At 40.1% G+C, this 27812-nt stretch overlaps 1 protein-coding gene across 1 annotated transcript; it reads left to right on the forward strand.

Moving 5' to 3' along the window:
* Positions 1 to 697: 697 nt before the first annotated feature.
* GPR143 (G protein-coupled receptor 143) lies at positions 698 to 20165 on the forward strand. Its single transcript, XM_023918350.2, has 8 exons — positions 698 to 7370; positions 9049 to 9158; positions 12058 to 12152; positions 13563 to 13655; positions 14147 to 14256; positions 15544 to 15652; positions 17913 to 18030; positions 19486 to 20165. Exons 1-8 carry the CDS (start codon positions 7127 to 7129, stop codon positions 19783 to 19785), a joined length of 1179 nt encoding a protein of 392 aa, XP_023774118.2. The 5' UTR covers positions 698 to 7126; the 3' UTR covers positions 19786 to 20165.
* The last annotated feature ends 7647 nt before the right edge of the window (positions 20166 to 27812 follow it).

The raw sequence follows: 27812 nt of genomic DNA on the forward strand, positions 1-27812 counted from the left end.
AGCTAACAAGAATCTTTAATGCATTTAAACTCTGATATCACAGTATGCTATATCTGAATTCAGTGCTTCATGAAGATGGTCACTGGAGCCAAGATGGTCATGGAAAATGCAAAGGAAAGGTTTCAAATGCTCTTTGTGCAGAGAATGCTGTGAAGGCTTTTAAAAGGGAAGATAAATAGCAAGAGGCCAGAGTATGCATGAGAGCAGACAAAAGCCTTGAAATCTGTTATTTTTCACTTGGACTTTGTCTTCATTTGCTAGCTAGTGCCAAACAGACCTTTTTCTGCCTATCAGCCATGTATAAATAAATCTCTCATTGCTTTCTATAAACAGACACAGTTTCTGCATTACAGCTGACCTTTCTACTCTCAGCTTGGTTACACAGAACATGAACCATGTCCAGGTGAAGGTCATAGGATGTAGAACCTTGTGAGAGTCCATCTAAGCATGCATGAGACATGAAGTATGTGTTTTTTTTGTTGCAGTGCCATAGGAGCTTGCCCTAAAGTATCAGGTGTGCTCAAGAGGCTGTGGTCCAACAGTGGCAGATGTAGAATATTGCATGAATGTGGTGATATTAAGGATGATGTAAGGCTGGTTTGGGCATGCCCAGGAGTCCAGGGGGCAGAAGTTCTTCCTGTGCATGCCACCTCCCCACAGACTGCTATGCCCCTTTTTGCTAGAGGTATAAGTATGGTCTCCTCTCAGTTCTGCTAACAGAACAGTTCTGTTATTGACAAGCAGTTGATAGGATATTTGAGGGAATCTTTCTGAGTCACACACATGAGAAAAAGTGCAACATTCAGATTAGCTTTCCCTGATGTTTTGCTTAGAAAGGATGAGGCTGTGGAAGGCAGTGTTTCCTTAGCTTGAATTTTGTGTAAGGCAGACTCATGCCAGTGGAGCATTGTTAATAAAGTCCTGAGGAAACAGCTTCGGGATGGGGGGTCTATTGCTCATCTTCTGTGTTAACATAGATCCTGTAAGAAACCCAAAATTTAATTTCTTTTGAAGGTCTGAATTTGTGGAGTATTAAAGGTACACAGAGGATTACTCTCAGAACACTGATTTTCTGAAGCAGTTTTAGCAACCAATTTCTTGGAGTTGTGCTTGCAGGAAGTTGACTAACAGGAGTAGCTGATGTAGCCAACCTGTAATGTAAAAGTATTGTGTAGCCATATTACTCAACTGAAAGGTACATCCAGTAAACTACATTTGATGCTCATTACTTTTTCCACCCTGAACTGTGAAGTCCACCTCTGACAATGAAGTTGTGGTCTTTAATCCTGAAGAACAGAAAAGTAGAAAGAGTACATCACAAATACTTTCTGCACTACAATGTTTCTGCTGCTATTACTGCATTTCCCCTGGATTCTCTGAGCAAGCTGAGCTGGTTTTTTTAGCTATCAGCACATTTCAGAGATTTCAAGACAACAATTTGTGGAATAGAAGGTTGCAACTTTCCTTCACCCATTCCCAAGGTGATTCAGCTGACTGCTGGCCATGCAACCACTGCTGAGTTAAAAAACCCAGTTGATGCTCATAGGATTTCCAAGAGGAACATTGGCTGCTGTCTGTGGTCTGGACCTGGACTGTACATTTTGTCTGAATTCCCTGCAGTTACACTTGCTTACAGTGTCCAACAAGACCATCTAATTGGCTATGGCACGCTGACATTTTTATCAATTTAATAGAGCCCTGGAGAGTTTTTGCACTGTAAGAGCAGTGAAGTTAATGCTGAAGTATATTTTGATTAGGTTAAACAGATTGGTCTGAGGACCGTAGACTGGTCTGAGGACACAGGTTTTATAAGTTTTTTGTGCTAAAGGGCTTTGAAAATATAACTACTGGGTGGTGGGAGATGTAATCTAACAAGATCCCACCATCTAGCAATTGTAACAAGACTATAAGAGAGTCCTACCTAAGTTCTCCCTAGGGAGCTAACTAACATAACCTTTAGAATGCAAAAGTAGTGTGCCCTAGGATTCCTTTGGAAAACACTGAGGACAGGATAGACACTCAACTTTTGTAGATTGGGGTACATGCCTACAAACATTATTATCAAATTTAGATAGTAGAGAGTGTATGAGAGATAACGTTCTTTCTTTTCACAGTCCTTTTCATCATTCAAACTGTGCCTTGTAGTGTGTGTAGGTGTGGGACAAGGTCTCTTTATTATACATGTACTGAAACTGAGATATCTTTTTTTTCTGTGAAATAAAATAACGATGACAATGACTAAGGGTGGAATTCGTCCAGAAATGAGACTGGCCACAAAAATCCGTCTTAATGCAAGTTCAAAGACTGTAATATTCTCAGCATTGGCGTAGAGAATCGGGGATTTTTTACTTCTAATCTCTAAGCCAAAATAATTTTCTTCAGTTTTATGGATACATTTTTCTACTCAGTTATTTTGTACTTCATCTGTATGAATCTTGTTTACTACTTTAAATGCATTAAAGGCACAGTTTCAAAAACTAATTTGTGTATGTTTCTTCACAAAAGCCAGGTAAGATAACATTTCCCTGGAGAAAGTATATAGTAAAGTCAATAAAATACAAAACAAGTAGTTTGATTGCATCAGTCAAATATACTCAGTTATTGAGCTGTTCAAATGTACACTAATGTCATGTATTTATGTTTTTATTCTTTGAGAAAACAAAAAGAACTCAAAGATTATTGCTTTTATACAAATGAGATGCATTTATCCTGAGCCTGAAATTAATATTCACCATCCTTAAAAGTAAATTATTATTTTAAAATTCTATAATTATATTTAAAACACTGAGGGAAGGGAAGTGATACCTCTGTTTTTCTTCCAGTAGTTTTTAATTGAGTCAGTAGCTGTTATAATCATGATAGATGTTACACCTTGAATATCACTATTGTTCTAAGATACCTAATTTTACAGAAAACTAGAAATATGAAGAATGGAGTGTGAATTTCTCCATTCATTTCAGTAATGCATTAAGTTAAAGGTTTAAAATTAGCTTTTAAAAAACTAGTACTGCTAACTATGGGAAGGACATGTCTCACAGTTTCTTCCAAATTAAATCTAATTGCAAAAGGTCTGGATAGATAAAATAAAGAAGGGCGTTAAATCATATAGAAGATTTGTTTGCCAAGGCCTTAAGGAACATACTGCAGGATCTGTTGGAGGGATAATAACTGCATGCATTGAGCTTCAAGACAGACCTAGCTTTCTTCAGTTTGGGAAATGTTACGTCAGGTAATGTGTAAAAGACTATGAGACCCTGAACTTTGACAAAGTATAGCTTTTACCTTTGTGAGGTAGCTAAGATCTTCACTGGGATCTGTCAGGCAGTGATGAGTTGAACTGTACACATAAACAAAACCAAAGTATCCTTTGTCCCTATATCCACAAATTTCCTTGTCCTTTGTAAACCAGTGCTGTAGTACCAGACTTAATTAAAACAGTGATTAAAGTATGTGCAGCTGCACACTCAAACATGAGCCATACCCACACTCCTTAACAACAGAAGTGCATGCCTGTCATATTTTTGTAAACCTATTGCTTTCCCTTAGAAGCAGGCAAGCTAGTGTTTCATCTTAAAGATGATCACAAACTGGGATGAAACACTGTGTTCTGGGTCCAAGAAGAGAGTGAGTAGGTATTTCTAAAAGTATGGAGCACATAGCTGTTTCCAAAGGGACACAGTATTGTTCTCATCCTTGAGCACACTCTTGCCAATGTCCAAATTCGTGACTGGAATTTTCAGTGTTGTGCAATGTTGTACTTATGCTGTGAGTGTGATTGATTGCCGTTTGCAATGCCAGGAGGGTTTTTTTCAGCATTTCTTCTATGTATGCTAATGGTTGTCTCCAAGCTACACCATTTGCTTAGCTGAGATCTTGTCTTGGTGCAGAAATGTCTGTCTTTTTTATACACTGGCAGAAGTAAGAATTGTGTCAATAAAGTCAGACAGAAGGGAATTATGAGCTCTAGAACAATGTAAATTTTATAGAATACTAAATAAAGGTCCTTAACAAGGCAAAATAATGATTCTTGTATTTCTTTCACTATTTTTGCCTTTGTCCCCAGCTTTTATCCTCTTATTTTCATAATCACAAGAAGCCAAATTAATCTTGAGTGTAAGACTGCCAAACCAGCTTTGAATTTCTTTGACTGTTCTAACTCTGGATACTTTGAGCCCAGCAATGAGAACCAGAGACTAGCTGGCTCTTACCAGCTGAGGTGTTGCGTGCCTCATTAGTTTAGATGCATCTCCTACTCAGCCTCTAATGTTGGCACATTTTAGATACCTCTACTTCTGTCATAGTAAATATCAGTTCATTCATGGGTCACTTAATTTTCTTTTATGCATTAGGTATGCTACAGGTCATGTGCTTTGCTTCCAATAAAAACCACATACTCCCTCTGAAGTAACTATGGAATCATATCTGGAGAAATTTTACAGGAGGGAAGGAATTCAGAAGAAGAGATTAAAAACCAGTGGTCCACTCAGAGAAGTAAAGCAATAAAAGAAGGGGGCACAGCTGGCAAAACTGTGGTGAGAAAAGAATGAACATATAAAAAAAATAATCTCCAGAGTATAGGAGTACAATTGAGGAATGAAAGTAGTTTCAAAGTGGCTGAAAAAAAAAGGGAGAGAGAAGTTATAATAATAAAATGGTAAATCCACATGGGCAAACTAGAAGATCACAGTCAAGATCAATGAAAACAAACAATAAGCAGAAAAAGCAAAATACACAAACCATTCTTATCTGTCAGCCAGAACAAACAGTCAGGATAATGACTTGACATGCTTTTCAAATTTTTGAAAGAAAGAAAATGGCAACAGAAATAGTGAACAATTTTAAAAACTGACAGTGAGAATGAAAGGCTTCTATTAAACAGTTTCTGTCTAATATTTTAAAGTTTTGCTCTTCTAAGTATAAGCCAAGCAATATAAATTTTTCTTCAAATCAGAGCAAACTTTTTTCATTTATATGTCTTTGAGTTGTATATGTGGCATACAATGTCTTAATTTTAACTAATAATCCGTCTCTGTGAATTGTAATTCCTTAGTTCTTTAGTAGCCAGGTAAGTTTCAACGCAGTATCTTGACAGAAATGTGGCAACTCCATGCACCCTTGCTCTAGCAGAGGTGGAATAAGGTCTGAGGAGTCCCAGACTTGTACTGATGATAGAGGCTTGTATTGACAATCTCAGCATGAGTTTCTATTTCTGGAGCAGAGCAATCTGATTTTGCAGCCTTGCTGTCCCCAGTATGTTTTTATATACATGGTGGCAACAAACTGTAGGATTGCAACATTCAGGTCACTCACCTGTCCTCATCCAAGGAGCAGGGAAATCTATGCTGGAAAGCATCAAAAACACTTGGCAAAACATTCAGCTCAGCCGCTTGTGTTTCAGAGTCTTTGATGACGCGTATGCCTAAATTCATATTATGGTCACAGGAGCCTCCTCAGCTCACTCTGTGCATTTATTTTCTGAAGATCTGAATAGCTCTCTAGACACAGTCTAGACTGTAAGCTTGGCTGCATAAGACCTCAGTTGACTGTAGCAAGAGTTCAAACCCTTTGTTGATGTATGGCCATCCATTTTAGGAGTGTAGGAGTCTGGCTTTGCAGGCTGACATCCTGTTCTTCAAGTGCCATAGCCCAAGCAGAGCCTGGGGAGTCCCGTGGCAGCAGGGTGGGTGGACACACATCAGGCCAGCCAGCTTGGGCTCCAGCTGCCCCCTCAGCCCTGCCACCACAGCCCTGGCACCACTGTCCAGCACTGGAAGGCTGCACAGCCCCCACCAGCAGGCTGACAAGCTTGGTGGAGTTTGTTTTTTTGCTGGGATCAAGTGTATGAGGTATCTTGGCTAATGAGGGCAGCAGGCACCGTTTCACCCAGGGCTTCAGCTGTTTTCCCTACTGAAGGCAAACACACTGGGTTCATAAACACTGCACACAAAACATTCCATCTCATTCAGTTGCCCCTCATAATTTCTGCTAAAAAAATAAGCTAGACTGTTGGGGGAAAAAAAAAGGCTAGGTAATTTGTTCTTATAGGGACTAATTATAAAATCCATGGCTGTGTTATTTAACATTCTGGTGACTTTGAGTCTTTTGGCAATGTTCCCTCCTGTATTTGCTGAATATGTCCCTATAAACAAATTTTCTTGAAGGATGAGAGCTGGTACAGGGAGCTTGAGACTATAGTTTAAAGGGAAGAGTTACTTTTTGTGTTTATGATAGTGTTTATTTGATGCTATATGTAGCAGGACCCCTGTCTTAAAAGATGTTGTCTAGCTTATGAAGCAAAAAGAAGTATTACTGGTCTAGTTCTTGTTTTCATATTAAATCCTTACCAAATTCAAAAAAGAGAGAGAGATAGAGAAATATGCTATTGAGAAATCCTGACTCCTGGAATTTTCCCTGTCAAGCTGATCCAATGCAGACAGTACTGACTAAAAAGAGGATTTTTTGTACTTGCATTTTAAATAGGATGAGGTTAATATTTTTTTTCCCCCAAATGTAATCTCTTTCTACAGTGACAGGGTATCGTGTTTCTGATTTTATTTAAAGAGATGGGTGGGTTAGATCACTAAAACTGAGATTTAGGTTAGGGAGTGGATTTATATCCCTGCTCCTCCCTGTTAGGACTGGGACTGCTTGTGTCTGGACTCATCTTTTCAATTAATTTGCAGTAATTAAAGGATGCTGTGTGGGATGGGGCTAAAGAGAAACACAATTAAATTGCAATGCTTCTGCTATGGTATCTGCATCTTTATTTATTTTAAACCATCTTCAATGCTCTGATGAGTTTAAGTCTTCCTGTATCACATACCGTGCAAGCAGAAATATGTGAGTGAACTGTTGCCAATGGCTCTGAGCAAGCATGGGGCATGTTTCAGATTACACTGTGTTTTCTTGTTCAGATCTGATCTCCTTGCTAGGAGAGGCTAAGAAAGGCAGCTCTAGGGGATTTACTTCCAGCAGCAGCAGCAGCAGCAGCAGCACATGATCCATCAATCGCGTGATTCTCACCACCGAGGACTAATGGGGAGGGTGAAGAAAAAGTGTATGCTGCCTTGGTGAAGCAACAGCATTTTCTTCTGCTCGTGAGGCACCTCCAGCAGTCGGACATTTCATGGCTTCTCCAAGGTTAGAAACCTACTGCTGCCCAAACCGGGATGCAGCTACACAGCTGGTGATGAACTTCCAGCCTGAAGTCTTCTGCGGAGTCTGCATTGGCAGTGCCTCCATCAGCCTGCTACTGACCATCCTGCAGCTCCTGCCAAAGAAGGGACAGAGTCCACGCAAGATGCCCAAAGCCTCCTCCTCCTCCACCATCCTTCTCCTTATCTCTATTTGTGACATCCTTGGAAGCTTAGGTAAGTGCCACCTTGATGTCCTTGATGTTCTTGATGTTCTTGCCATTGCTGTAACAGGTTCTTTTTTTCTCTGCGGTACCACAGACAAAAGGAGCTGGTGAGTGGACAGCAGAGACTTCTGAGAGAAGCATGATGTTTGTGTTCACAGGAAGATTTCTCACTAAGTGAGATCAGGAAATTATGGGGCGTAAAGTTCTTGTTTAATAGTTATACCATGGAAGACCGTGACAAATCTACACCAAAATCCCTGCTTTAAAACAAATTGAAATCTAGAATGGCAACTAGTTCTCAGAGTAAGGCATAAAAGTGGAGTTGAGGCAGCACATTACATCAAACATTTAGCTAATCCATAGGACTGTATTTTAAAACCACACTCCTCTATGCCTCCAAATCCTTTTGGACCAAGTGTGTCTCTTGCTCATGTGCCAGCTGTTTCTCTGGGCACAACACATTGACAGAAAATGAGTTTGACTTGCAGCTGCAGAGAGATGGACACAGGCTTTTGAAATGTGAGTAAAGCTACCTTATTAAGGTAGACCCTGCCTAGACCCTGGCTGATAGTCTAGAGGAATAAACCAGTGGAGACTAAAACAGAATAAATGAGTCAAAATGAAACTAGTGTGTCTTGAGCTGTCCTGTCAGTCATTTGGTAATTTTTCTCATTGGTCATTTACTGTCAAATTTGGTATAAATTATCATGAAAATACAGGACAAATTTGTTTCTACAGTAGCATTTTCCCCCCCTCACATTAGGTAATAGTAGTGCTGTTTTGTCTCACTGCTGGGGGCTGTTTTTGTGTCTGTGTATCTGTGTGTCTTTATGTTTCAGGTCTTTTCTCCTTTCACACCCAGCCAGGTTCTCTCCCACCTAATAAATACCAATACTAAACCAAAGATTATAAAGGAAGTAAAGAGATACGGAAAATACATATGTGCATGCACCTGGAAAAGGTCCTTTCAATCAGATGAAGCCAACAATAGATTAAGTTTTTTTATTTCTGCCTTCCTCTTTCACTAGCAAACTCAAACTAGTTATCCATTGTTTTTTATTTTTTATTAGACTTACTTTGGTGGGTAGAAAACAGTTTGTTCTTGGTGGGAAACCTGGTAATTTTGTTCTGTTTCCTGTTGATGCTTTATTTCAAGCAAACTCAGAAGACCTCACTAACAACCTCTAAGCTCATTTTTAAAAAGGGCATTGTTGTTACGTAATTCAGAAGTTCTGCTTTGCTCAGTCCTGTGACAGAGGAAAGGGGCTGCTTGTAAAATGAAGGCAGAGAAAAGTGAAAAATAACTTTTCTTCTTCAATGGCAGATTTTATAGAGGAGCGAATATCAGTGGATGAATATATGGCAGTAAATAAAATCCAGTGTTTTATGTCACTGTGTTAAATGCTTCCCAGTTTATGTTAGGGAAACATGTGACAGCATCTCTAAGTAAGTGAGATTCTAATCAATGTAACATTTTAAGTCACATCAGTTCCCAGCTCTTGGGGCTACTTTTCCTGAATGATTACGCTGACATTTAAATAGCACAGTTGTCCCTGCTGCGCTCCTCTGCAGCCGTCGCCTTCCTGCACAAAATCTGGGCTGCGATGTGAAATATGTGGCCATGGAAAAGCATGTGACTCAAATCACACCAGCACATTCAAAGAATTAATACATATTTTTTTCTTTAGGTATGATCTTCAGGTCAAGCGTATGGCTGGGCTTCCCGGCCTTCATAGCGAACATTTCTGTGGCCAACGGGACTGACGTGTGGCCTTCCACTTTCTGTGTGGGGAGCGCGGTAGGTACAGAGATCACCCCCCCTTTCTTCTGCTCCCAGTGAACAGTCCCTCCGGGGGGGAATCTGAAAGGAAAACTGCTGTGTCCAAAAGGAAATGTGGCTGTGAGTCAGAGCCTGGATATGATGGTTTCAGCCTCTGCCACACCCCTGCAAGTGCAGTCATGCCTCCCTCTGCCCTCTGGGCCGGGGAGGCAGGTGCTGCTGCAGGGTGTAAGGATGTGGGGCAGCGCGGGTCCGACTGAGCCCGGAGATGTTCACTCCTCACAGGGCTGCCAGCAGTACACCAGTGTCAGGAACATGCAACCAAAAGCATACAAGCAAGCCCAAAAGGGCTGTGAACCACAGTCTGGGTTTGTGCTGGCACAGCACCACGAATGCCACAGTGCTCCGCTGCACCGGCAGTGAGAATTGATCTGTCCTTCTTCTCTGCCAGAAACTACAGCCTGTGTGCTGGCAGCAGGGACCTCCTAAAACAGCAACTTGGGTAGCTCAAATTAGCTTTTGTGCCATGAGAGTGTGTGTTTTAGACACAGAGGGACAACAAGATAAATATACTCAAAGCCACAAATCTGCCGGCAGCAGGTCTGTCCCTGCCATTTGGGATTTCAGCTCAGATTGCTGGGCTGCATCTCAATGACTGCATCTGGCCAAGTTTAATTAAGTATCTTCTGGATTAAAATGTAAAAATAAGAAAATGTAAATGCATTCCAGAAGTACGGATTGAAACTCCGTTCCAAATTTTACAATCAAAATACAGGGAAATATAATTTGAGCTTTACTGTACAAGAATAAAGGTCACAATTTTTACCCAAACATTGAGAATGACAAGTAAGACAGATCATCACTTTACCCAGATGCAACAGAAATGTGGGGTCTCCAATGAATTAATGCATGAGCATTAGCAGTATTAACTTTGCAATTTAAATTTTGCAACGTAGAAGGGTATAGGTTGCATGTAAAGAAAATTATTCAGCTCCAATAGTTTTAAAATAAAGCAATATGTGCCAAATTGAGTTCACTGTGCTTTATATGCCTATATAAAAGCAGTTTCAAACAGGATAGTTTTGTGCCATGAGCACAGATATAAGTTGTATACATCTATCAATTCTCAACTCTATCACACACCTTCAAATTTTGCTTATTAGATGCAAATGCTGTTGTTTTTTTTCTTTGAGAAAGAACCAATGATTTCAATATCTTGCAGCAAGAATGTCCTACTCATAACCTGATCTTCTTCATGTTTCACTTTCTGGCCCATAACACATAAAAATGTATTTTTAAACATGACAGGGTACTATATGCAGACTGTTTTTTATTTGAGTTTCAGGTTAGATGGTAAGCAGCATAGCAGTCTACCACAATTTTATTTTCCCTTACTTGTGCTCCAGGAAAATGCTGTAATTTGAGTAATTTTAAATTTAGATTCAACTATATTGGAATGAAAAATAGCCCTTCTTCCACTCATTTCCCCTCACATATTCTCAAGTGAGTTAACAAAATGTTTCCGATTCTATTTTATTTTTCTTTTAGTATTATTGTTTTATTTCTGTTAATCACAGACCTATACAAACTCCAAATAGTGAAGCTTTTAGACATCTCCCTTGAATAGTTTGCAGAGGGGTACCCTTTCAGGCACTGCAGCAAGGTGTGTCATTTTGCTAAAAAGTAAGATGTCATATGAAGCTTCAGGGTTTAAGTGCATTTGATTTATATTATTTTTGGAGATATTTTTTTCTGTGTTGGATTTTCTGGAAAGATGCTGCAGTTTATTTTTGTATATGTATGTGTATGTGTAGTAAATTGTGCATTTTTCAACTGCAGCAAATATGTAAATGTGATTATGAAGTTGCATGTTGAGTGCTGTGGGTAAAGTGTGTTAGAAGGAAGACTGGGATTTTGTTTTCTGCCTCCTGTGTACTAGGAAAATATCATGGTGTTTGAATTAAGTACTGAATAATTCATGCCACAAATTACTAGAAGCAGGGTCTGCACCCATGGTGAAAGGAAATATTTCCCAGCTTGATTTGCCTTTTGGAGGAAGGAGTGCTAGATCTCTATTCACCAATGTTTGGCTTAGTAACAAGTATGCTGATTTCCAGATGTAAAATGATGCTACTATAGAGCTGTGATGAAGGATATTCAGATAAGAACTGAAAAATGGCTTGGAGGGAAGACAACATGAATATTAAAACACTCCCAGACTATTACAAAGAATCAGCTCCTGTGGGGAAGAAATGTGGAATTTATATACAGTGGCAAAGAAAGGTCACTTTTCTTATACAAGCTCATGGGAAAAATGCATAGGGTCAGCTCAAGAATGCTGTGGAATTTAGCTTGACTTGAACCTGTTTCCTTTGTATTTTTATTGAAGAAATCACTCAGGGAGTTCAGTAGGAGTATTCCTCCAAAGGGTAAATTATTTTCTCATTAATGAGGTTTTCTTTTGATGACCACCTTGTGCATGGAGAAAACACCCATCATGTGCAGAACCCACAAATGCATAGGCACACTGTGGTTATGACTGACCTCAGTTATATTTTTGTGCCTCAGCTACTGAGAAACAACTGAAATTTTTACCTAAAATTAAAATGTCCTCGCTATAAATTTCTTTGGGCTTCACTTACCACTTTCAGGTTAGGAACAGAGAGGTAAATAACAGGTTTTCTAAATCAGAAAATAAGCTGTGAAAACAAATACAGTTCAATTTACCTACAACTTGGCCCATAGGCTACAACAATGCTGTTCCTGTGATTTTGAGTAAGATTTCTCGCTTCATAATCTCATCTGGAAAATACACACATTTAAAGAACAAATCACCAGGCCAAAGGTTTGAGTCCCTTCCCTGCCCCAGTGGTACTGGAGAAGCAGCTGTGACATTTGGCACTTCTTTCCCCTCTAGATGTGGATCCAGCTGTTATATAGCGCTGGCTTCTGGTGGTTGTTTTGCTATGCTGTTGATTCTTACTTGGTGGTGAGAAGATCAGCTGGACTGAGGTACCAGAGCTAAAGCTCTGAATTTGTTTTTTCCCCTCCAACACTGTGTGTCTCTGTTTGCAGCTGCCTAAGAGTATAAGTGAGTCTTGTACAACCATCTGGTGCTCATATAGTTACTGGGTAATGATAGGGAAGAGTGGTGTTCTACGTGCTTAAATTTCCAGGGCTATGCTCAGATACTGATTTATGTCCATCTTGAATTTAAATGTAACTGAATTCATTTAACCTTCAGAAAAATATGGAGCAAATTGTGGTATATAAACTTTATGGCAATGTGATGACTATTTTTGTCCCTACCCTGTGTCTGAAATTGATTCTTGCAGGAAAAATATCGTGTTATCCTGAAAATGAAAAATTTGGAGGGGGAAAGTGATGAAGTTCATACAGTTAATTTCATATAGTTAATTCCCTTTTTTTCTTTTTCTCTGATTTTTTTCATTTTATCTATTTCTCAGTGAGTGTGGTCATTATTGCCCTTCTGATCACACTTTTAAAATCCCTCATAATAAAAAGGTGCCTTTATCATATATTTTTCTGCAATGCTCGTGACAGAAAAACCTAAACCCTCTGGAAAGTACCATGCTTTAATGCCAGACAGAAAATAAAAGATGCTTCTAAGTTGGTTGTTAGAAGAGCAAAATAGCCTTCAGTTGCTACTGATAAAAGTGGAATTATGTGACTCTGTTCCCAGACGATACAGAGCAGTCAGGTACTAAGGATGTGGTTCTTCTGCAGATGTAACCAAAATGAAGCTTTTTGAATTAACTTTAGACTGTTGAGGATAAACCTGATTTTGTAAAGTCCCATAGTTCTAGTCAAACAGCTGGGACCTGCCTCCTTCCCCATCCCTGTTAACCAAAAAACTGGGCTTGAATCTGAGATCAGAGTAAACACTGAAAGACTTTCTACAAACAGATCTGAATATCACTAAGACAGGAGCAGTATCCAGCTCTGAAAGTTAAACATTATTTTCTTCAAATCATGAAAGGATGGTTTATTTGAGTGTTCAGCTCCATTCTTAAATTTTAATCTGCTAATTTGCTCTCTGCAGGAGAAATAAAAGATGCAGGGGTTCCTTCTCAATAATAAGGTTAGGGAAGAAGTCTTGTCCCCTCCACCCTACAGGTTTGAGGGGACAGGACTTCCATGTGCAAGCTGGAATAACTGCTTTGGCTCATTCTTTTTCTGAAGGACTGCCCCCACCCACCTGCTTTCCTTAGTTTAATGCACTGCCAATGTTGTTCTGCACCATTGCCTGTCTGTAAAGCTCTTTTTCAGTGAGGGTCTTATTTTTACCTTGCAATGTGGGAAGTGTAATGTTTCATATTAAATTGATATACAATTTTTATTTGATTAATAAAATTAATATAAATGATCTTTAATTGTGCCTGTGGTGTTTGGTGCTTGCAGTACAATTGTTCTGTACCACATGATGACATGGGGCCTTGCAGTGATGCTCTGTGTGGAGGGGATTGCTCTGCTTTACTACCCTTCTCTCTCCAGGTAAGCAGGCTCTGGAAACAGAATGTGAAATCATGGCACTCTCTGGTCATTTGAATGTCTTTTGGTCAGCTTTAGAGGCAGACATTCAAAAGTTGAGCATTTTGATCTTTGCCAGGGATGTCCCACTGAGTCAGCGATTATGTTTGAAATATCTGCCTGGGCTTCAGGGGGCCCTGAAGAAATATGCCAGGCAATACAAGCTTGGCTATGCTGTGATACAGCTTCTGCTATGAGACACCCTTCTCCCAGTCCTGGTTTTAGCATTCTTTTTAGTTTGAGAAAAATCCACTGATAGTGTGTGTTTAAAATCACCTCTACGTCCTATGTGAACTGGTGCTAAAGGTCTATGAATTAAAATTTTTGCATCAATTGCTTCATTCCTTTTTTTTTTTTTTTTTTTTTCTTTAAAGTTAAAGGTGGCATAGATAGAATAGCCAGAAAAGTGAGCTGTGGGGAAAAAAAAGCATAATCTTTAAATGATTTCTTCTCAGCTGTGAAAATGGCTTGGAACATGCAATCCCACATTACATCACAACCTATGTCCCACTCCTGCTAGTGCTTGTGGCCAACCCAATCCTGTTTAGGAGGACAGTATCAGCAGGTATGTTCCTAATGGACAGCATCAGTCTGTGCTATTTAGCAACATAATACTGTAGAAAGTAGTGGCTTTGTACTCAGTGATGTGTGACAGCTCCTTGTTAAATCACAGAGATACAGCAAATCAGGTGGGAAGCAGCTGCCTGTTGAAATGAAGACAACATTTTGATGGGGAATTTGCCCTAGAGACACACTCTGGTGACACACAAGCTATTCTGTTATTAACCTTAACTGCAGATGGGGAAAAAAAAAGGATGTTTCCATGTAACTTGATTTAAAGCTTTTGAGGCAATGTACACTGGATGCTTTACTGTAGTTTTGGTACCAACCTCAACTTTGGAATGTAATTTATTCTAGTTTATGAGATCTGAGAGTTGATTTAACTTCTTGGCAGCCCTAGAGCAAAAAATATAATAAAACGTGATCAGAATTTTGTCACTTCTGATTCTGAGATTATGAAACAAATGGGAATTGTACACAACTCAGATGGGATCTTGACATTCCATTAATTTATTATTGACGTTCAATTTATTATCCAGTGCTTGGAAGCAAGTGAGACTGAAAAAAAGCTACAGATTCAATGCATTCTTTGCATGTAATATGATCATTGCTAGCTGTTTGCAGCACCTGAATTTTTCTACACATGGATTGCATAAAAAAGCTGGAGAAAATCAAGGATTATTAGTTTAGTGTTTATCCTATCCATCCTCTGTCCCTCTGTCATACTGATTTTCAAAGAAGCAGCAGTTCTTTTAAAAAATTGTTCCCATAAAAAGTTGTTCTTTGCATATTTGGTTTTGCATTTGTATATTCCTTGTGACATCTAAACAGCATATGGCATAAATTAATTTTGCTGAATTTTAGAGGTGTAGCTAGTGTTGTATCAATGACACAATGAAAAACAATGTGCATAATAGGATAGAAGATTTTATTTAAACATCACGTAATAAATGTATAATTATATCACACATTCTATAGAAGGTTCATGCTACCTTTTGTTATAAAATAGAATTATGTTGATCATACTATTTCATATTTTCCGTGGGATTGAGAGAAAAAAAAAAAAGTGGGATATCTTTCATTTTAGGAATCCAGCTGTGTGTAATTGTTTTCCTTTAGTACTAGGCTATATGTGAGATTCCTTGAAAATGGTCCTTCCAGCTTCTGAACAGCTGCTGGAAACAAATCCGTCCATTCCTTTGTTTCCTCTTTCAGACCTCTATCTTGTGGATTTTGTGCCTAAACTAACAAGATGTGCGTATATTAATGAACACAATTGTATACTTTTCAGTTGCCTCCTTACTGAAAGGGAGACAAGGCATTTACACAGAGAATGAAAGACGTCTGGGGACAGAGATCCAGATGCGCTTCTTCAAAATTATGCTGGTATTTGTTATTTGGTAAGAGGTGCATTATTTTGTTTCAAAGTGCATTTTTCCCAGAGGGAGAGAGTCAGGGACAGGAGTAAAGATAGTTTGTTTCATTTGTTTTTCTTTATGCTTGGAAGGGAAGGTATCTAAGGAAGAAGCAGTTCTAAACTGGTTCACAAAGGAGCTGAATCACCCCTGTAACATCACAAGGCTGTGAGGAAACGATAAAACGTTTAACCAGCAGAAAAGCAAAAGCAACAAGAAACAATAGCAAAAAATTCCCAGTAGGCTGGGCATCGACTGAAGCTGTCTGGTACAGCAGGCTCCCAGCTCTGTGGGCTGATAAATGGCTTTCTGTAATGAACATTTCTCAGAGCTTCTTGGCACAAAACACGTCACTGTGGACCTACAGTAAATATGCTTCTAAATCTGGCTTCATGGCTCTGACTATGATCATACAGTGCAGCCACCTCTGTGCTTTGCAGTTTTCAAGTGCCTAAAAAAGGCATGGATAGTGTCTGGAAAATAAGGAAATGCCAGAAAAGAATGATTGTGTGTGAAATTTCTTATTATTTAAATTTTATTATTTTTTAACATTCTATCTTCCCACATGAAAATAGTACTTTGGCATAGGACAGAAAAGAGATAGGGAGGAGAAGAGTGGGACAACAAGAAATGGTTCTGGAGCAGTGAAATGGGTGGGTCAAATTTAGCAGTCTCTAACATTAGTTAACTTTTTTATGCCCGGGTGCATTAATGCATGTTACATTGCTTTAAAAGGCTGAGTGGGGAGAAAGGCTGCCTCTTTTATCTTCTCTTAGCTGCTGTCTGCTGGAGTGCTCTGAAAGGAAATGATTGTCTTTTTTGGGGGAACAACAGTCCGCTTGGCTTGGAAGTGAAGTTTCCAGTGTGAAGGGTGGGGTAGCCAGCAGAGGAGGGAGTGAGAGACAGCAGCGAAGGATCCTGCAGCATGGCTTCCTGGAAATTGCTGAAATAATAAGGAGCAGAGATTCAGCCAAGCTCACAGGGCTGTGGAAAGAAAGAGCCCAGAGGCATCACAGAAGTGAGTTGCAACCTAAGGGATGGTGGCCAGCTTGATTATCTGGGAACAAGCATGAAAGAAAAGGCCAATTTCCCATGGCCATCGTGGGGACATTTGTTTATTTCCATTATGTCTCCTTCTGGACTTTCCTAATAAAAAATAAAATCACAGCTCTGGTTTAGGATTTTGCTCTAATAAAACATAAGCTCTGGAGTGTAAGAACTTTCTCAAAGGTTACAGGGGGGAAAGACTGAGGCAGTCTCATCTCAGAAGCATAGGGAAGATTTCCCTCCATCCTAGAAGTCAAATATGGAATGCTTCAGTCAAAGGCAGCAGGTTGGGGCAACACAAGATAGAAGACATGCCTACAGATTTGGGAGGGGAGTTCAGGAGGCTTTAAATTATAATAAAAATATAATTGTGCAAAGGACATACATAAAACCCCTTAGAAAGTATGACATGAATGCTGATGGTTTCTTTTCTGAAGCTGCAGGACAGCTATCAAGAAATGCTTCTCTCACTGTTTAGATGTCATAGGAACATGACATCTTACAGCCATTTGCTATAATCTCTATTTAGTGTAGAACATACCCAGTTTCTTTCAATGAATGAGGCTTGATTATGCTCATCCTTATTTGGAAACAGATATTACCTTTATTTAAAATAATTGTTTGCATTTTCAAGGACTTAAAAGTCAACTTTTGTGTTGCTTTTTGGTGTTTTTTAATGGACATTTTGGAAGCCTTTAATCTAACCCTGAAATTCCAACTCCTGATGGAAATCCTGCAGCCCTTTACAACAGCACGTGCATATATTTGGTTCCTTGTCTGTGAGCACAACTCTTCTAAGGCACAAGTGAAAAAAGTCAGCATGTATGATATTCCCATTATGGATCACAGGTCCTTCTCATCTCAATTTTATTTTGCAATTTACTGTTCTGCAGCAAGTTAAAATCATCAGATTTTTTTCTTATATTGATATATATTGTCTAGGCCTGGGTGAGTAGGTAGGTGTGCGGACCTTGATCATGATCTCACAGACCTACTGGTCCCTTCAGATTGAGATTTAACAAGAAATCCAAACATCTTGGACTTGATCCTAGAGATTTTTTCTACCGTTAATGATTTTATTATTAAAAAAAAATGTACTGTCCCTAAAGTGATTTCAATTTCTATAATTTGAAGGTAAAGCATATTTTACATGTACATCCTTATGTAACTGCTCTTTTGTTCTTTGCTCCTCCCATAGCTGGTCATCCAATATCATCAACGAGACCCTTTTGTTTTATCTTGAAATGCAGCCAGATATCAATGAAATGCCCCTGAAAAACATCAGAAGTGCTGCACTGATCACCTGGATTATAATGGTGGGTCAGCTGTGACATTGCTTAGTCTTAGAAATCACTGTTGTAAGACTGGTGAACAACACCATGTATAGTGCTGGGGTTTTGATTTTGAGGGATATAAACACTATACTATAAATCAAGGAAGAAAAGCAGAAAGTAAAAGAATGAGCAGTCCATGGGAGTGCTTTTCACATGTAAACTTTGCCAAAAATGTCCTAGAGGCCAGCTTTTTCTCCCATTTACTGGAGTATGCATTCTCTCTGTGAGAGATCAGTACCCATTTTAAGATCCATTTTAAGATAACTACAATGATTTCTAGCCTAACCTTGCTAAACTCTGCCATAATGCAAGCTGCAAAGTTATAGCTCACAGTTCCTGAAGGTTTCTCAATTAAATGGGCATTTCATGGAAATTCTCTCTGCAGCTAGGGTGTTTTTTAAAAAAATTATTATAAAGAATGATTGCATCTTTTGTCATGAAATTTTGATCATTATTTGGGAACAAATAGGTGAAAAATCTTCCACACAAGGTGCCAAAAATAGTTGTGAGATGCTGGTCTCTTACTGTAGCCTCTTTTCTCCAATTAGAATATTTGACAGGGGATTTTTCAGAGGTGACAGTGCAGATTCATTTTTCTAGAGCATTTATTCTGCAGTGGTTAAATAGGTGTAAGACCTGATCATGATTTGTATAATTAAGAGTTTGAGCAGTTTGGTATTGAAGGATTAAGCAACGCAACTGATGTGATACAACCTTCTCCTCTGACAAGGATTGAACACATTCACGTGACAGGGACTTGCTCCTGCTCACCTGAAGAGCAAGAGGTCATGTCTGAGGACTGACCTATGTTTTAAATTGTCTGTCAAAATAATTTCCTTCTTTTCCTATGAGAAAAATAGAAGCATCAAAAGCCATTAGTTTGTTAAGCCTCTCAGGGCACTGGGAACAGAGACAAATTTTTTGGCAATCACTTGGGATTTTCTTTTTCAGTGCCTCTCCCCATTTTTTCCATCCCACTTTGATGGACATTTTCACTGGCTCAAGAATCCAAAGCAATTCCAGACAGATCAATTCTTGCTATTTTTAAAAGCTTGACTGTCTATGCTGGTGTCTCCTCTCATATTTGACTTGGCTTGTAATGAAAAATATATGTGATTTTGTGAATAAAAAAGTCTAGAGCTTCTGGGGAAAGTTAAAAACACACCAAGGGATTGACTGGTGAAACTTCATGCTAGAAAATAATTTTGTGCTTACTGCTCACTGTTATGGCCTCCACATTTTGGAAAACATGTCATGGTACTTATCTCTGATTTGTGTCTGTGAAGGCTAAATTTTTATTTGCATGCAAATAGCATATTTTAAAGTCAGCAATCATTCAGTGAGAGGGAAGTTTTTAATACATGCAAAGCATTTTGCTGGAGTTGAGGATGAAGCCTTCCTTGCTGGTGTAACTCCTGTCGCACTTCTCTTTCCTAGGGGGTTCTTAATCCCATGCAGGGCTTTCTCTTCACATTAGCTTTCTATGGCTGGACAGGATGCAGAGTGGACCTGAAATGGCGAAAAAGAGAAATACCCTGGGAATCTTTGTCCTCATCAACTGTGGGGGAAAATGCCTATCCCTCACCAGTGAACTACCAAAGCAACATCCATGATTCCAAGAAGATCTCGACAACTGACAGCCAGCAGACTGATGAGGCCATAAGCATGTTGTCTGAAGGCAACACCAGCAGTGATGAGAGATTAACCAGAAGCTCTCCCATCTACCAGGGCTGGTAGTTTTTATGTGCAGAGCTGGATCTAACTTTTCCTGGATCTAACTTTTCACATTGTCAGTACTCACAAAACCACGTCAATGTGTGAATCATTGTGTACTCTGGAATTAGGTTTGTGCTCAATGGCTTGATGTCATTTCCTGTAACTTGTGAGACTGTGTGAGAGCGTGTGAGACAGAGAGATATGGTTTATGTCTTCATTTGCCTTCTAGGAGACATGTGAGAAGGCATAAACCTTTTTTCAGCAAGAGTATATCTCTGCAAAGATAATTGTTAGTTATTATTAATTTTCATTCATTTTGTTTTAATCTCGCTTGTAACTTCCCTATGGTAGAAGAGTCTTTTGTTTAAATAAATGGACTATTCACATGTTGGGTTTTTAAATGTGTTGTCTTACTTGTGTTGCTCAGCATAAAATTCCTCACCCAGAATTACAGCTCTAGAATTTCTGGGGCACCATCATTTCCAGCCTTTGCAGTCTGGTAAAGGATTAGTGACAGCAGACTCTGACTTAAGCACAAATATTTCCTGTCTGTGTAGACACTCACTGACATAGTCTTCTTTAAACCTGTGTATGTGAATTTTTGGTGTGGTTTTATCTAGGGAGATGAAAGGCTTTATTTAAAAAAAAAATTGTGCCCAGCACGGGCTCCACAAACACTTCAGAACAAATTTCAAACCAGGTTCAATAAAAAATAAACCTTAAAACTCTTTTTTAGTACAGATTCAGTCTGATCTTTATGTGTACTTACATAACAGGGATGTGGCTGTTGGGGCAGGTGCATTTAGAAATAACATTTTCATTAAACACTTCCACACTCTGAGTGGTCATCATAAAACAGAACAAGTAGAACCAATAATCCCTTCTCTGAGGAGTACTCTGTTTTATACCTTCATGTGCTGAATGAACAGACATTAAATCCATTTTCCTTATCTTCTCAGATACATCTCTTTGTGCAGTGCCCTAGGTACCTACATCCAAACAATTCCCCAGATTGGTCGAAAGATAAGAAACAATGATGGCCATGTCTACAATAAGCTTTTGACTTAGTATCAAAAGTAGAAGTGATATGATTTGTCTGGTTGTGCTGGAAGCAGTTTACAGAGCAGTCGGAATGGTGGCATGGTGGGAGCCCCTTGAGCCGAGTAACTGCCCTCCTCTTCTTCAGCATGTCACCAGGGCTGGGCTTTAAATCCTGCTCACATCCACTTTGGCTGAACTTTCTTGGCTGTTTCCACCTTTCTTTTCCAACATAGTCCAGTTTCAGCTATTGTAAAAAAAAAAAAAAAAGATTAAAAAGATTAAGACAGCTGAAAGATTAATGCAAAAATAACATGAAGCTTTACTTCCTGGGTTACTCAGGGAAGTCTCAGGAAGGTTAGAAATTCAGGATCAACAGAAACAATACTGAAAAATATTGATTGGCTAATTAAAATAAACCAGCTTCTTGAGCTAATTGTTTGATACAAAAGTGTTAAACAATGATTGGACAGCTATTTAGGCAGATCATTACAGAGTTGTGGTTGGTTTGTAGTAAGGATTTTACACCGTGCCCTTTGGAAACCTTTGTGGCTTTATGGCTCTTTATTGCTGCTCTCCTTGTCAGAACTACTGGCAGATCACCAGACCCTTTCCTTTCATCACAGTCATTTGTTACCTACCAAAGAACGAAGAGACAGCACACGGACTTATGAGCAGATTAACTGAGCCTTTTGAAACAGAGACCATTTTTCAGTGCAATATTCATCACAACTGGGGTCAAAAGAGCAGGAAAAAGGTGGAGGTGGAATTGTTAGTAAACCTTCTCATACTTTGTGGTGTGGACCAAGCTGCAAAACCTTAAACCAAAATAAACAATCTCTGGCTTCACTGGAATAATTATGTGGCAGGAAAGCACCTGGGAGGTGACAGGATGTAGCAAGATGTGAGATGACTGAATGACTAATCCCTCCCTCCCTTCACTGCCCCAGGCCTTTGTGTGGCACAGGGACAGAAGGGATGCCCCAGTCCTGGCCCCCCAAAGCTGTGAGCAACCCCTGAGCAGTGCCAGGTGGCTGCTGGCACTGGAGCACTCCTGTTCTGGGACAGCCTTCTGCAAGGGCTGGGCTTTGCTCCTCTCCTTTTCTTGTTCTTTCAAGGCTGTGGTTGGGGTGAGTATGGTGTGTCTGTGTATTACTAATCTAGTGGGATGTCATCAGGAAAAATCAGGACTCATCTGAGAGCCTATGAAACAAAACTGACCTAATTTTGATGTATCTAGAAATTGATATGGAGCAGTGCAGAGCACACTGACAGTGGGTTTTGACATATAAAAGAAGTATGTATGAAGCAGCTCCTTACCTGCTGTTCCTAGCCTCCAGTGGAGGTTCGGGGGCATTCCTTCACAGCATAAAATTGGATGATAATTGATCCTACTCATGTGTAACCATGACCACATTTGATTTCACCTTACACAAACCTTTTTCTTGCCTCACTATTCAACAATTCAGGCAAAGCATTGTCTTCTTCAAGGATTGCAGCAGATGCCCCTCCCTTCCCACCGGGAATGTATTTCTGAGGTCCATCTCCTGGCTGTCCCCACTCCATGTGCTTGCTGCACGTATGTGAGGGAGCAGCCAAAGGCCACCACAGCCAGCTTCATCTTGAGGGAAATTGTGTCCTCCAAGGGTCAGCAAGGGCAAACTACAGACACCACATCCTGGAGAGCACAGCTCTGACACCAACACAAGCACTGCCTTCTTGAGTGTGCTGCCCACCGCTGGGGGACCCTTGTGCTTATTAGCACACAGAAAAACATCCTAGCTTTCATTCTGATGATGATTTGTATCTGACTAGTTGTCATGAGGGCTGCCCTGGTGAATGCAGGAAGTGCTTGTGTCTGGCCTGCATATTTGTTTCCTAAGATGTGTTTCAAGCATGGCTTGGGTTAACAAGGGAGAGCTCTTGTGAATACTGAAGTCCATCAGTACAGTCAGAGTCTGTGGTCTTCATCTGACACCGAGGGAGGGACTCACAGTCACACAGCTCTTCCCTCCTTGAGCAGGAGGACAGCTGTTCCTCTGGGACAGCAAGGTGTGACTCAGAGGAGAAGTAAACAGAAGTAAAACTGGAGCAGATACTGTCTGATAAAATAGATGTAGCTAAAATGTTGTTTCATGAGTACAGCTGTCAACTATAATAATACAGTTGTCAACTATATAGCTTCTTGTATTTTGGGTGTATTAGAGTACAACAAAGCCTCCCTAAATTTATCAAAGGGAGAAAATGTTAATTAAAATCAAAAGGTAGTTGAATCCATGCACTGAAATATAATTAGTGTAGTAGAATCACATAAAGAGGATATCTGTACATACAGGGAGTATTGCCTCTGTTAAACACTTCCTTGGCCTCCCAGACAACTTATCAAATCCAACCACACACAGTAAGTTCTCTCTGTATTCAACAGAACTTATTTTTAAGCACAAAGATAAAATTCAAACTTCTGGGAGAAGTGCTTTCTCACATCCTGCAGTACTTTCTTAAACACTACTGGTTGTTTTCTGTTGGAGGAAGAGGACATATGGAACTGTATTTGACCTGCCAGCCTCATACATTTAATTACTATTTTATTTGGCCAGATGTTTAGGCTAATTGCAAAGCTGAAATATGAGCACTAATAAAATAATAAACAACATGAATAGGCAGATTTCTTGCATACCACAGCTCTGCATTTATGAGGTGCACCACATGTCTGAATAACAAAATCCTAACTACGTCTTTCATTAAGCCCTTCTTCTGGTAGACCAAATACATGGAGCTAGAAAGTGAAATGTTAAATGTGATTCCCCATCCCCTCAATAACCATACTTGACTTCAGTGTTTGCCTCTGTGTATCCATGATAACAAGTTATGTAATCTCCAAAAATTTTTTAATTTTTATGGAATCTGAAGTTTGCAGAAATCCCAGAGGAAGATCACTAAACCACATGGTGGTTGACATAAGACAGGTCACATGATGTCTGGTTATTAATTTCTTAAGGAACTGACATGCACATGTGTGGACATTGAAACTGCCAGCTGAAGAACATGCAATGCAGCTGAAAGGGAAGTAAGGCACAGAGCCAAGTCCAGGATTGCAGGCATGAATCCGTTTTCCTGGTTAATATTCCCTAGGATATGCTGTGAGCTGTATGGAAAGTTGGTTCTCTTGCTGCACCTTTCTAATCAAACTCTTAATCATTCAGAGCACTAGAGTCACATGGGGTTGTGTAGGCAAAGTTTTCAATGGGCTGACAAAATTCAACCATACAGCTATAGGGAAAGTATTCAGTGATGAAAGTGATGGGGAAGATTTCTTGCTGCTCCAGCATCTCTTAGTTGATGGGTTTCATCACATTTTGGGGCAGCAAGAAGCTTTTGAGGCTTTCAGGCTTCTCCACAGGGAACATTTGTGTCCTTGCAAAGCTAGTGCCTGGAGATGAGAAGGCTGGCAAGGTGGTGGCTCGTGATAGCCCTGGGCTCTATCCTGTGGCATGTGGCAGAACCAAGGGCACCGTGGGTCTCTTTGTGCCTTGGTGTCCCACTGGGATGAAACTCAGGCCCTCAATTCTGTGGGTAGGAAAATGGGTCTTAAGGGCTGGAGAAGAACCATGAGGGATTGAGGTGTGTTCCTCCCTCTGGAGAGTGGGAGAATGACAAAAGACAACCTTTGTTGATGAAGCCTTGTCCTATCCTAGTTTTTCACCAGCTTTTCCATAGCTGAAAGGGACTTAGACGGTAATTGGAGGCCTTGGATCCTTGTCCTCCAGCAGGCTCCACAGAGGTACCCACCCATTTGTGCCTCCTGGAAAGTCCTGAGAGCGTGCAGAACCAGACACATGGTGGGTGTTACTGTGCTTACTGAAAAAGGCACATTTTAAAGACATGGGTGTAAAACAGCACAGTGGGGTTGGTTTCGTGCCTTGTGAGGAGCCAGCTGTGTTGGGTGGGGTGTCCTTGCAGCATCCTCCCCCCTCAGAGGGCACCAAGACTCAGGACAGCATGAAAACACTGGCAGCCATTCATTGCAGCTGTGGCCACGTGATAGCATCTGGCCTGGTTTGCTGCTACAGCAGATCTCAAGTGAAGTTTCTGGAGGAGAAAAAAAAAAGACAACACAAGTCCCTCCTCAGGCAAAAGCACTCAACTGAGCACCACATTTGAAGTGGCAATGAAACATCCGTCCACCCCGCCTCTGGTCTTGTGGCAGCATGTGACAGGGAGCACAGAGTTCTTCTCACCAGCCCTTTCCTCAAGACTTGATCATTCCCCCAGCCACACTGAGTGCTCTGGGTAACAGCCCTGCTCTGCTAATGCCCCATGTCAGGCAGACAGCCATCCCCTAGGAATGCAATCACGCTCAGAACAATACAGGGGAGGCTAGGTAAGGCATTTTCCTTAGCTCCCAGGGGGTTTATAGTCTCAAAGCTGGTATATGCAGATACCTTCAACTTAATATCTGAACTTAAAATGAAAAAAATAATGTCTACCTAAACAAAATACTTTTTACCAGAGACAAGAGACTTTTTTATGAAGTATCTTCAAGTGTAATAGAGGCCTTTTACCCTTGTTTGCTGGGCTCTGTCACTGAGGACTTCCACAACTACACTGGAAATGAGGCCAATGTTGAGTAACTGGAAACCTGTGAAAGGCATGAATGGGTGAGCTGAAGACACAGAGGCAGCCACAAGGCTCCACAAGGAGAATTATTCCTCTCTTCCAGAGGTCTTTATCATCTCACAGGGAATGGGGTAGTGGGAGCTGCTGCTTGTGCCTGAGCTGCTGCCCTTCCACTGTGCTCACAGAATTCACTCCTCACTGGGCCAAAAGAAGGGAGAAACGCAAGTGAGAGTGGCCTTGGTGCTAGGATATCCCCTGCTCGAGTTTGGCAGTATTTTTACAGGGGAAGCCCAGGCAGCTGCAGCCCTGTGCTCAGGGCTCCCACTGGGGCTGTGGAAGATGGTCTGGGTGCTGCCTGCCCCTGGCATCAGCTCCTGTCAGCAGAGCTGCCCGAGTACCAGCCTGTTAGCTTTGGGTCTGTAAAACCTTAAAAAAAAGGCGTTTGTTTGTTTGTTTGTTTCATGGCAACATCCTCAAATATTAGTTTTATTGGTACATTACCGGGAGACAAAAATGATATGTGCTGTCTTCGTATATTTTCTGAAGTTTTCATACTGTAGATAGTCAATGGATTCACTTTATTCCAGATGAGATTCTAATCACACCTATGAAACTGTGGGATGGCCTCTTGCCTTCCTTCTGCAGACACTTGTGAAAGGAACTGGTAAATACTCAGGAACAGCTACACAAAAACTCAGATATCTGTCAGTGCACACACACACATCACAACACACACATATAAGTACTCCCTAGCTTTTAGATTCATAGGAACATAGATTCTGCTGATGGATAAGCAAAAAATTAATTTGTTTTCTTCTAGAAATTTTTGTTGTTCTTCTTCAAATGTTATTGCATTTTATTAAAAAATAAGCACCCCAGAAGATACTACCCGAAGTGATGAACAAATATTCAGTTTAAGAAAACTTAAATTTTCATAAAAATAGAATCTTAACATGGTTCACTGCTCACAAATATCCTTCAAAAACACTATCAAAAATTTCAGCAACATTTTCTCATAAAATTGCTGATGCTTTGCCTTCTCTAATTTTTTTTCAGGGCTATTTTTCAATGAAGTTGGGGTGTTTGGTTGGTTTTGTTTTATTTCAACCAACTAAAGCAATGATTTACTACATGCACCTCCAAGAGGCTGCTGTATAATATTTGTTTCAGAAGGCAAATCCAAACATGACACTTTCCATTTCAGAAAAAAATCCAGAAACACAGCACTTGCTGGGCAATAGTATCTTCCTCAGCCCAAAGCATGCAGGGTAAAGCACTGGGAAAGAAAATATTAATGAATTAGGCCCACATAGGGCAGGAGAAAGCAAAATGGTTTTCATTCTCTCAAATTAATTTCTTTTTGGGAGCCTATCAGCTTATCATTCCACCAAAGGAGGAATGAGCACCAACCCTTTTGTGGTTCAGACATAGGAAGGAGTGGTTCAAGTGGCAATATGTAATAAAATTAAATTTCTTCTTTTCTGCTAGAGGTGCTGCTGTTTGGTTCCTACTAGGTTAGACTTGGCTCAAGAAACAGATCAGGCTGTTGGTGGTAGTTTTTAAAATAAATTTTTTGTGAGATTTGGTGATAAAAGCTGTGGGACAAGGTCTCAGGTAGAGCTGTGCACAGACTATTCCCTCTCTCCCCACCTGCTTGGTTCTCTGCAGAAACCAAAAAGCAGGCAGAAATGTGATTTGTACAGACAGGAATGTTGGGTTTTTTTGTAGGTAAAGAGTCTTGAGTGATGTATACAGTTAATCTATTGCTCCCTCCATCTCCAGGGAGCTGGTGTACAGTTCTTGTACAGTGATGAGAAGTGCTGGTTTTCCCCATAACAACGCCTTCAGTTTCCAAATTTGCTTCTGGAGAAATACATCTCAATTTATTAATCTTTTGCAGACTCTGGTACAGAGTCCAGAGCACTTTTAAAAAAAATATTTTGTACCAACACATTTTTACCACTCTATATAGGAGATCTAGGTTTTTATCTTAAAAACTTAGGTTGCTTGTATGTGAAAATATTTTTATAGCTCTTACTACAGTCTTCATCAATGTCTCTGTACTGAAGCAGACCTAAGTCAGGATGCCACTGTAGATGGTGGTGGATTAGAAAGGTTACATGTTTTTAAATCACTTTGATATGTATTCTTTGATCGAGTCATGAGACCTGGACCTTTAATGGGGATATTAAAAAAAAGAAGGATGTCTGTGAGAACTGACTGAAGCTCAGGCTCTCTGCCTTTGCCATCCTCTGTGGAGGAAGGTGAGTGTGTGAATGATTAGACATGGTCATTTCATTGCGCACGAATTTCTCATGATTCTCCCCAAACCAGCCTCTGGGAAAGAAGCTGACAAGCAGCCACTGCCCAGGGCCTCGAGGAAGGAAACACCA

This window comes from Cyanistes caeruleus, chromosome 3 (genome assembly GCF_971803275.1).
Source record: "Cyanistes caeruleus chromosome 3, bCyaCae1.hap1.1, whole genome shotgun sequence".
Taxonomy (NCBI): Eukaryota; Metazoa; Chordata; class Aves; order Passeriformes; family Paridae; genus Cyanistes; species Cyanistes caeruleus.

What these genes read in the sequence shown, in the direction of transcription:
- GPR143 (XM_023918350.2), top strand. Translation starts at nt 7,127, where the DNA reads ATGGCTTCTCCAAGGTTAGAAACCTACTGCTGCCCAAACCGGGATGCA. An exon ending in AGAAGATCAGCTGGACTGAG is followed by an intron (nt 12,153 to 13,562) that starts GTACCAGAGCTA and finishes TGGTGCTTGCAG; the next exon opens with TACAATTGTTCTGTACCACA. An exon ending in TAGGAGGACAGTATCAGCAG is followed by an intron (nt 14,257 to 15,543) that starts GTATGTTCCTAA and finishes TATACTTTTCAG; the next exon opens with TTGCCTCCTTACTGAAAGGG.